An 11,242-nucleotide genomic window follows, 5' to 3' on the forward strand; every position below is an offset into this window, starting at 1 on the left:
CTGCTAATGAGAAGTTGCAGAACATACATTATACTTTTTTTTTTTTTTTTTTTGCTGAGGCAATTGGGGTTAAGTGACTTGCCCAGGGTCACACAGCTAGGGAGTGTTAAGTGTCTGAGATCACATTCAAACTCAGGTCCTCCTGATTTCAGTGCTGGTGCTCTACCCACCACACCATCTAGCTGGCCCTATATAGTATACTCTCAAATAAAAGTACAAACCTGAAGGCTTAATTTGATTGGAAAAGGTGTCCACTAAAGCAATGTGCTAAGGGCAATCAATCACATGAAATAGAGTAGAAACCAACATTTAATAAAGAAAAGGTCTTAATGAGGTTCATGGGCACTAAGCAGGGATCTAGACTGTGGGAAAAGAGACAAAGATGGAATCAAAACTTGGAGATAAATACTGTGTTAGAGAAATTAATATGTTTGCTCATGGGCTTTGCCTGCCATGGGGAATATCAGTAAAAAGCTAGTCCGTTTCCCCCACTTAATATGGAAAACTACAATTCAGATTGTTAAGAGTTTCCTAAGGTGACGGAGGAAATTCAAGATGGTAGCCAACACTGGCCTAGAATCGTGTGGGTGGGAAACTTTACAAGATTCCATACTGCATTCTCCTTGTGTGTTTCTCACTTCAAAGTCATTCTGCTCCAAGGCCCTAATGCACCTGCTCCACCCAGGCCTGGACTGAGCTTCTTGGTGACTTGCCAATAAAAAATACCACCCACCACCTCCTCATTGAGTGGGGAAGTGGAGGGGAGGGAGTGAGAACTGTCTCTTTAAAGAGAAGCTATCAAGCATTTTCCCTTCCCATTGTTTAATCTGATTTTTGTTTTGATAGCTAAGATACCCATTTGCCCACCACTCTCCCCTGCCAGTTTGGTCTGTTATTTGGCCCCAATAATCCCATATTAACACATGGTTCTTAGTGAAACTGAAGCTTCACAACAAAGATGCTTAGAGGAGTTTTTCTAACAGGTAGGAAGTGGGGGGGACGACTGCTTACCCTCTAGAAGCCTAATATGACTCTCCAGCAATAAACCTCACACTCTTATAAGTGCAAAAAGTGATAAAGAGAAGAATGGGAGATAAAAAGATAGCTAATATGAGAGGAGTTGGGTGGGTGGGTGTGGGAAACAAATTTCTGTGCTGGCTCAACTCAAGATAGGGTAAAATCATCTAACCTAGAGAATATATTGGATGAGGTAAGCGGTATAGGGTAGGAAACTTCTTAAAGTGAGAAAAGCATGTATGTTATGGAAGACAAAAGTGATGAAATAAAAAGGAACCAATATGCAAAGACAGACCTGAAAACAAATCTCAGGTTGTCTTTCCCCGTTCTCTCTCCCCTCTCCCCTTCTTACATACCACGGGAGGAAAATCAGATGTCGGACTTGTATTTTAGCAAAAAGCAAAACAAAACAAAAACAAAAACAAAAAAACCCAAACCAAAGGCCAAACATAACCTTACTTCCTTGGTTAATTCATATGAAAGATTTCCAAAAGTCAAAGCCATCTTCAAACTAGGCAGTCAGCTCCCAAATGAGACTGAAACAAAACTCTAGAAGTCCTGTCCCTGTAGGATTAGGGCTGCTGCATTTAGTCCTCTTCTTCCCATCCCTACTCACCCCCTCACCTTTTGTAGCTGCCAAGGAAGTTTCCAAGCTACTCAACAGCATACTTGAAAACTTTGGCGATCGAGGCTTAAGTCAAGCTGTAGGCAAAGCAAGTCTCCTATTTTCTGTTTTCACAAAGCTTCAAGTAGTAAGAGAGAGAGTCTTAATATAGTTGCAGACAACCTTCGAAGTCCTATTCTCTTTTCTCCATTCCCCCTGGTCATCACAGCAAGATTCCACAAACCAAGAGGGGGTTTTCTCCAAGGTTATTGATTAGTAGAAACACAGGGGGCAATAGGAATGAAGGGAGTACAAATTCCTGGCTTATATCAAGGCCCCCAGCTGTCAACTCTTTCCCATGAATATATAGGTGAGTGCTTTCTTGTGGTTCTCAACTCTGGACAGACTAAGATGTCCTGGCAGAGGAGCACCCAAACCAATTTAAGCCAAAAAACAACCAAACAAACCAACCAACAACCCCTCCCACTCTCCAAAACCAACAACCGTCAAAACCCTCTAAATCTGGCTTCAAATGGCACCAGAACCCAGACAAAATTCACCCTCTTCCCACTTCGCATTTTGTCTGTTAAGGTTTTCTGAGCACAGGAAGTAAAACCAAAAAACAAATCAAATAAACCAAGGCAAGAAGCAAAAATAAACACGATCTATACAAAATTAAAGGACCCAAACACGAAATGAAATTTACAGCCCAGGTGATTGTCAGCAAACACAATATATTTACTGTATTAGCATTTGCTCACAGTGCAAATGGTACGACGTTACACCATTTCAATATTCTGGTTTTTAAAAATGCTTTTTGCATTAACTATATCATATTGGCATTACAATGTGACAAATGAGCAAATGAAATGCTGGTGAAGAAATTCACCTTTTCACAATATCAAGCATACTTTTGGTTACCTTAGTATAAGGTACTATAAATCCAAGAAATAAAAACATCCACAAAATATATTACATCTGGTTTGTCTTTTTCTAAGTACTCAACTTTATACAAAAGTCTTTCAAAAAATATCATTCCCCTTAGGTTTTCCTGTTTAAAACCTGATTTTGTTTTGTTCCTCTCGGTTCACATAAGTTAAGAGTGCATTTTCTAGTTGTTTTGATTTACATGCAGACATAAAAACCTGGATAGCACAACCTTTTGGCAACAAAGTTTTTTTTTTTTTTTCCTCTTAGTTTAGCTTAAATGTCTGAGCACAGTTTTATTAAAACAAAAGAAAACTCAGATCTGTCATGCAGTGACATGCATATACCAGAAGGAGCAAGAAAAAAATATTAAGGGATATCTGATTCCTCCTTCCAGCTTTGAAGTGACCAAAAATTTTGGTTTTTTTTTTTAATCACATTATAAAAAGTATTCAGCAAAATACTGTCTCTGCAAAGAAAGATTTTACCCTTCAGCTGAAAAAAAATGTGGGCCTTTCCCAGTCCTTTTCTCTCCTCGAATTAGGAAAAGGTTAAAAAACTCCCCTGAAATTTCACAACCCTTTGCCTTTCCGTTTCTTCTGTCTCAAGTCCTTTAGTATTATTTTATCCACCACTGAAAAGGTGCTTTTTTTCTTCTTAAAGAAAAAAGAGAGGTGGGAAATGCATAAAGTGACTTTAAAAGCAGACCCACCCTGTAAACTCCAGACCTATACACCCTCTCTCAGCAGCTTCCTAACCACAGGAGAAATAAATCTTATAGGTACATTCAATCAGACCTGTGCTGAAAGCTGCTGGGGAGAGCAACTTCCCCTCTATTTCCACTTCAAATGAGCCACCATAACACATTCAGGGCTGCTTTGGGGTTGGGTTCCGGGTCAAGTTAGGGCAGGAAGAAAGATTTGTGGGAAAGGGAGAATAGAGAGGTTAAGGTTTGGGTATGGGAAGATCATCCAGCAATAGAGGTCAATGCAAAAATCCCCATCTTCCTTTGAGGAAAGTTTGGATATAAACACACACATATACATACTAGTTATGTATATATATTATATATATATGTATATATAATCTCCTCCACAGTTAGCATTTCTTCCAAAAATAAAACATTTAAAGCTGTATATTTAAAGATTATCCACGTGCACTGCACCAGATAACCAAGTACCGTAGTGATATTATCCGGCTAAGGGAATACTCTGTGTGTGTTTTCACACATACACACATATATTTAAGTTCAATTTGTTATACCATTTTTTTTTTTTTTTTGTGATGACTAGGACAAAAAAAAAAAAGGGCCATCTCTCTCTTCTGTGAGGAGATGTGGAATATGTGACTTTTCTCTATATGTGAGAAAGAAAAATACAACCACACTCGGGGCAGGGAGAAGGGGGTTGCTAGGCCAGCTAAAGTTGGAAGTTGGGTGGGCCTTGCATTTTCTGGAGAAGGGGAAAGTGGGAGTGGGGTTGGGAAGAGGATCGAGGAGAAGAGAAGGGGAGCAGAATCTGATGAAAAGTCAGTTTAAAAAAAAAAGGAAAGAGAGGAGGATGGAAAGAATAAAAAGAAGAAAGAAAAGAAGCAGGCTCAGGCATGGCCGCCCCCTTCTCCAGGCAGGTGAGAATAAGCGCCCTGAGGGCCATGGAGGGAAGAGGTTAGAGGACCCAGGGGCCAAAGGAGACCCTGAGGCGGCGGCATCCGAGGCATTTCTCTAAGAACGAAGGTTTCTCGTCCGACGGAAGCAAGCCCACCTCATCCCGCCCCGCGGGCAGACCCCCAATTCCAGCTCTCGGCTCTGGCTCTCCTCCGAGAGGACTGGGGCCCGGGTGTGGGGAGGGGAGTTTTTTGGAGGGGAGGGTGGCAAAACAGCCCGGTTGAGAGCTCGGTCACAAACATACATAACACACACGCGCGCACACACACACACACACACACACACACACACACATACACGCGCACGCAGGCGCGCACACGGCGGGCAGCAAGCACTGCGCTTTGGTGCGCTCCTCATCTCCCCCCTCCCACCCCCGTCTCCAAGATGGGGGACGGGGGAGGTGGAGACGGAGGGCGGTGGGGTGTGCAAGGGTCGGACTAAGCTCCTCACCCCACCCATAAGTCTTCGTAAGGTCCCTGGTGAGTCCCACCTGCCCCTGTGGATCAAGGCGATCCGAGTTGAACAAAGCGGGCTAGACGCCACCTTTCCACACCCCCTTATCCAGTGAAGGGCGGCGGCGAGGGGAAAGGTTCCCCTATCTAGACCCCGACTCCTAGGCTAGTGCCGAGGGGGTGGGTAGGAAGCATCATAGGGGAGTTGGGGGCCGTGCGTCCAGGGAGAGGCCAGGGCGCGGCTCCTGCGCCTCCGCGGCGGGGTGCCCCATTACTTTCAAGGCAGCAACAGGGAGGCACTGGAGGGGAAAAGTGGGGTCTGGAGCCGGAGCCAGGTCCTCAGGCGCAGGTGGTGACGACGGGAGCCAGAGATACTGGGGGTGCCGAGGAGGCGGAGGCCGCTCCCCCCTTCTCTGCCTTCTTCTCCTTCTGTTTGAGGTGGATTTTGGCGTGGCGCTTGCGCTCGTCGCTGCGCGCGAACTTGCGCCCGCAGAACTCGCAGGCGAAGGGCTTCTCGCCCGTGTGAGTGCGGATGTGGGTGGTGAGGTGGTCGCTGCGGCTGAAACTGCGCATGCAGATCCGGCACTGGAAGGGCTTGTGGCCGGTGTGGATACGCAGGTGCCGGGTCAGCTCGTCTGAGCGGCTGAAGCGGCGGTCGCAGCCCTCGGCCGGACACGCGTGGGGTCGTTCGTGGAGCGGGGTCTTGCTGGGTCGATTGGGATACTTGCGGGGCCGGATGGGCTTGAGAGTGAGCGGCGGCTGGGGCAAGCTGCCGAAGCCGGGGTGGATCTGTTTGTCCTTGAAAGCCTTGATGGTCTCCAGAGGGGTGATGGGGGGCGGGTTGACCCGGATGGGATCCATACTCTGGAAGGGCTTGTGCTCCGTGACGGATCCCATCTCATTGGGGTGGTGGTACAGGTTGTAGTCAGGGATCATGGGGAAAAGGTTACTGTCCAAACCGGGCTTGGCCGACTGGTAATCCTGGGGGGAATAAGCGAGCCCGGGGTTGCCCTGAGGGTCATGAAAAGACACGGGCTCAGAATAAAGATCGCTGCAGTTGGAGTAAGGGGGCAACGCCGGGTACATGGGTTCCACCTCACCCTGCGGCTGCACCATGCTGGCGGTAGAGGTCTGTGTACTGAGCGCCCCGGAGGCCGGGGGCACCCCTAGGATGCCAGCGCTCATGAGGCTGATGATGTTGTCCTGACACCAGTTGGAAGGGGAATCGAAGGCGAACTTCCCCAAGTAGGTCACCGTCTTGTTGCCCGGAGCGGGCTGGAAGGAGCCGGAGTAAGAGAGTTCCTGGTTGGGCTTCTCGTTCGCCAGACCGATGTCCATCACATTCTCTGTGGAGAGGGGGGAGGGAGAGAGGGGAGGGGTGAGTGAACCCGAGCGCCAGCGCCGCGCAAAACGGGCCCAGGGACCCAGACCCGCGCCCAGGTGCCGAGCGAGGGTGGGGTGCCAAGGAAAGCGAGCGAGCGGATGGGGCAAGAAGCAACGTGCGCCCCGGCGCGAACCGGGCGGTGCCGATCTACCGGGCGCAACCTGGGATACAGCAAAATACGTACTATGGCTCGGGGTGTGGAGTATATGCAACACACACACATACACACACACGCGTATAACACACTCGCGCGCACACTCGCGCATAACGCGCACACACATGCAGGTTTATTGTTTCCCCCCCGAGGAGGGGCAGGCAGGTAGCTAGCTATAGCTACAGGTAGATTCAGAAGCGGAGCGCAGTGGTCTCTCTCCCTCAACCCCAACAAACTCAGCTGATTCTCTCAAACCCTTACCCCTGCGAGACCCCTCCCTTATGCCCTAGGATCGGTGGGAAAGAGGCGAACAGCAGTCCCCAGTACTATCGGATTGCTTTGTCCCTAAAGCAAAGAGGGGACACCGTGGCTATAGAGGAACACGGAGTGCCGAGAGCTGGGTCCCCTTACTGTTCCTTCTCCCCCGCCCCCACTCCTCCTTGGGGCCTGGAGAAGCTCCGGGCTTTCAGTGGAGGGGGTGGGGTGGGAAACGAGAACGAGCTGGGGAGAAAGGCTGAGGGCAACTTGGCCAGAATTTCCCCTTCGGGAGCAGTCATTTCTCCTCTCTCTCCCTTGTCCCCTTCAGGGTCCTCAGGCACAGGATCGGTCGGTTCCTAACCCCGCCACCCCAGCCCCCACCCCAACCGTACCCACACCCAGTTTCTCTCCGGTAAATGCCCTGGAAAGGCAGCGTCGCAGTGCCTCTCCCTACCGCGGGGACTCATCGCACATGGCTCCATTCCCGGGGGGAGGGAGGAAGGGCCGATCTTATATAGAAAAAGGCAAGACCCCCCTACATGCACCCGTAGAAAGAGAAAGGGGGAGATCGCCACGCCTAGCGTTGAGCCTGAAGATCGGGCCACCTGCAAGGGGAAAGAGAGCTCGAGCTACTAGCACCTACCTCCCATCAGCGGCTGCACCCACCCGGGATAACCGGAGCCTTTACCGCGGCGTCTCCAAGGGAGCCTCCCCGCAGCCCGGGAGGCGGGAGGGGTGGGTGGGAAAAGCAACTCGCCCCCCGGAAAATTCCCAGCGCGCCCCCCTCCCTCCATCCCTCCCTCCCCTCCTCTCCCCATCTTCCTTCCTTCCTCCTTACCTGTAGCCATCTGGTTGTAATGAGCCACCGCGTCGCTGCTGCCGGAGAAGAGGTTGAGAGAGCTGGGGATCTCTTCGGGGTACAGATTGTCAGGCAGTTGGTTTAGCAAACTGCTCATGGTCACCGGCAGCTTCTCGGCGAGTTTGCCGGTCATAGCACTCCCGAGCTGCCGCCGCCGCCGCCACCGCCGCCGATCGCTCTTAGCACAGCTCCCCGGGAAGCGGCATCCGAGAGGCGATCCGTGGTGCGGGGGAAAAGCATGCGAGAGGGAAAGTTCGGGGGGGAGGGGGGAGGGAAAAGGGGAGGGGGGCGGGCTGAGGGAGGAGAGCCCTTTTTTGGGGGTGTGGGTGGAAGAGGGGGGAGGGGGGAAAGGGGGTGCAGCCCTCTGTGCGCCCTTGGGCGCTGTGGTGTGAGGCTAGGCGCTGTGTGCGGTGGGGGTGGGGGTGTGTGCCGTTGGTAGGGGGGCGGGGAGGGGGGCTCTGGCTTGCAGGTGTTGGAGGCTGCCCCTTTACTGATCTCACACACACACACGCGTGCCTGCTTTCCTGGGACCCCCCCCCACACTCCACCAGCGCCACCACCGCCACCGCCACCGCCACAGCCGCCGCCGCCGCCAGCACCAGCAGCCACACCGCTTCTTAGCAAGCTCACTGCTGCCCAAATGCTCCCAGCCAGGGAACTCCACCAGCCTATTTATCCGAGCCCCGGGAAAGCTCCGTGACGTAGCTGCCCATATATGGACAGACAAAGCCCAGCCGAAGGGGCGCGACGTCACAATGGAAGCTCCTCACAATGGAACATTAGAAAGCAGGAAGCCGCTGCAGCCAGTGTTGCAGCGCTCGCATAGCTCGCGGTTCCAGTTAGCTGGAAAAAGAAAAGAAAGAAAGAAAGAGAGAGAATGGAGAGAAGAAGGAGAGGAGGGAGGAAGAGAAGGCGGAGGGAAAAGGAGGGGAGAGGAGAGAAAGTGGATAGACTAAAGGAGGGGGGAAGGGGAGAAGAAAGAATGGTAGGGGAGAGGAAAGCAGGGCCCATGTTTCATTTTTTATTTTTGTATCTACGTAGTGCCTTGCATATAGTAGGTGCTTAATAAGTGTTGAATTTAATTGGGTGCAGAGAAACGGAGTAGAAGGAAAAATCGGAGGAGAGATGAAGAGGGGAGAAAGGAAGAGATGACAGAAAAGGGGGGTACAGGAGAGGGGGTGGGGAGGGAAAGGGGAAGAACAGGAGGAAGGAGAGAGGAGAGAAATGAGGAACGGGGGAGAAAAGTGGAAAGGACAAGAGAGAGAAGAGAGGGTAGATCCTTGCAGTTGCCCAAATCCTGGGACAAAATGCGAAGCCTTTTTCTTTGGAGAGTCAGGGTTGGGCCTTAGGAGAGAAGGGGAGGGGAAGGTGAAGCAGAGAGGAGGGGAGTCACAAAGGCGCTTCATATTTGAAAAAGCTAGAGCCACGTGTGTGTGTTTGTATATGTGTGTGTGTGTGTGTGTGTGTGTGTGTGTGTGTGTGTGTGTGTGTGTTTTGCCGCGCAAGCGCTGCCACAGTGTGGTGTTATTTCAGGTCGGTGAGGGTGGCTTTATTGGGATTGGGGGTAGGTAGAGGGGTTAGAGTTTGTCTGAAGAGCTTTTAAAAATTGCAACCCAGAGAAAACCTTCAAAAGTAAAGAGGCGCTGATCTCTCTTTTTGTATCCCCCTATCTCCCCAAGACCAAGGGGAAAAGCTTCTTAAGTCCCTGTAGCTTTCCCGCAGACCCAGCCCACTTGGTGGGCTTTCCAGAAGCAAAAGAGAGGTGACTGGGGGGGAGGGGAAAGTCCATTTGCAGTGACAGAACTCGACAGGTATCTTCCATCCAGAATTCCAGGAACTTCTTTAATTATCTATACCTTTAACACTCTCCTCTCAACTCAAGAATCCCACTTTATGCACTCCTAGACTTAGTGGATTCTTAGGGGGAAGCTGCGCTCTTTGCTCTGGAGAGTCTGCTGGTCTGTGCAAGGATGGGGGAGGGTAGAAAGGTGAAGTCGGATTGGAGTCTAGGGAGGGACAGCAAATTATAGATCCCCATCTCACTCTTCTCCCCTCCTCCCATTCCCCCCACAACTTCTAGGTAAAGCCAGTGAAGGCACCTTGCTAACTAGGCAAGGGATGGATGCCTCTGGGGCAGAGGGACCACCATCTGAACTTGTCATCTCACGAAAACTATTGTCTCCCCTTTTCCACCCCGCAACCAAGAAATCTTTGGGACTGGGGGAGAAGGAAGAATTGCTTCGGCCTTCCGAGGTCTTTATCAGGGTTGTTTCCGTTGTCGCCCGAAGCCACTCAGCAGTGGGTGGGGGTCCTATGTGCCAAATGAAATCTTGAACGGAGGTCTGTTACGGCGAGTCTTGGGGTGTGGGGGGGGTGCAGATAACCTCCCCAGAGACTTGCTCTGCCTACAAGCTACGGAGTACTTGGCCTGAGATGGGCGTGTGAACGACCCGGGCTTCTTTCCGTGGGAGGATTCCCTCCTCCGTGGTTCTGGGGGCTGGGAGAATCCCGTAACCCCCGAGGGCGCAGGGGGATGGTTGGAGAAGGGAACGGATTTCTCCCGGCCGTGGGGGTGGGAAAACAAGAGGATCCCCGGGTCCGCTCTGCGCAGGGCCTGGAGTCGGGGACAAGTGAGTGGGAGGAACTCCCAAGCCTCACATTTTGAGAGGGCGGATGGATGCCAGCAGCCTCTTCCCTCTCCTCCCTCCTCCGCGATGGGGACGACTAGGGTTGGCAGAGCCAGTGCTTCTCTCTTCTTGCCATCTACTGTCCTGGGAAGGTGCAGGGATTCCCACCTCCCCCTCTTCCCCACCCCAGTCTTCTCGCACCACTTCTAAAAAAAAAGCAGATTCCCCGAGGCTCCCCTCTTCCCACTCCCGAAGGAGTGGGGCTCAGCGGCCCAGGGCGCAGGCCCGAAAAGGGGCCTCCCCGCAGCTCTTTCGCCCCCGGGGGCTGCGCTCTTCCAGCTGAGTCCCTGGCCGTGGGCGTGCGGGGTGTGTAAGTGTGTGTGTGTGTGTGTGTGTGTTTGCGCGGCGCGCGTGGGGACGGGGGAGGAGGCCCGGGCGGCTGCTAGGAGGGTCGCGGGGCGGCGGGCCAAACGGGGAAGCTCCATAGAAGGAAAGGATCCGGTGACGCGGCGGTCGCGCCCCTTCTCGGGCTCGATTTGGCTGCCAATTCCGGTCTCTGAATTTGCATATTTTGGCTACAAGTGGAAAAGGGAAGGGAGCGGAACCCGCAGCCTTTAAAGGAACCGCATAGCCGGTCGCGTCACCCAAGGAGGCGGTCTGAAGGGCGGGAAGAATTAGCCCCAGTTCTTAGCCTCGGGATGGAGAAAAGGGCCGAGATGGGGGGAGGAGGGGGGAGAAGAAGAAGAAGAGGAGGAGGAGAAATGGCAGCCGCCAGCTGCACTCTCCTTCTGCACCCTCACACAGCCCTGTGGTCATGGGATGAAGACCGCGGTGGCTTCGGAAGCTGAGCCTCCCACGGGAGGCAAGGTCTGGACCGGACGGCGCTCAGGGATGCCCCCGGAGGAGGGAGGAAGTGGGAGGGTCCGGCCACCTTGAGCAGGGATGCAAGAAGCCTGCAATTCGACTCTCCCCGCATACTCCCACTTTCCTGTCCCAGGACCCCTTACTCAGGGAGTACACAAAGCTGCAATAAAGTCCGACTGTTGCTGCTTCCTCCCCTACAGAATGCCCTTGGACGCTTCAGAAAAATCTAAATGGCTGGGCTGTTCTAGGTTTGCTCCTCAGAAGAGCTGAGTTTTTGTAAGAAGAGGCAAAGGAATGGTGGTCAAACAAGGTTCGGAGTGGGGAGCTGAGGGGATATTCCCTTCTATTAGCTCAGACTGGTTTGGGGGAATCTTCAGTTAGATTCCATTGACAAACCTGTCTACTATATGCTTGGCTCTGTGTTGGTATCTGG

General features: G+C 52.0%; 1 protein-coding gene across 1 annotated transcript; it reads right to left on the reverse strand.

Annotated features, from left to right (window-relative positions):
• Nucleotides 1–2,335: 2,335 nt before the first annotated feature.
• Nucleotides 2,336–8,016, reverse strand: EGR3 (early growth response 3). Its single transcript, XM_074287527.1, has 2 exons — nt 7,298–8,016; nt 2,336–6,009 (listed from the first exon to the last, which is right to left on the reverse strand). Exons 1-2 carry the CDS (start codon nt 7,449–7,451, stop codon nt 5,003–5,005), a joined length of 1,161 nt encoding a protein of 386 aa, XP_074143628.1. The 5' UTR covers nt 7,452–8,016; the 3' UTR covers nt 2,336–5,002.
• Between the last annotated feature and the right edge of the window lie 3,226 nt (nt 8,017–11,242).

Source organism: Sminthopsis crassicaudata, chromosome 2, assembly GCF_048593235.1.
Source record: "Sminthopsis crassicaudata isolate SCR6 chromosome 2, ASM4859323v1, whole genome shotgun sequence".
Taxonomy (NCBI): domain Eukaryota; kingdom Metazoa; phylum Chordata; class Mammalia; order Dasyuromorphia; family Dasyuridae; genus Sminthopsis; species Sminthopsis crassicaudata.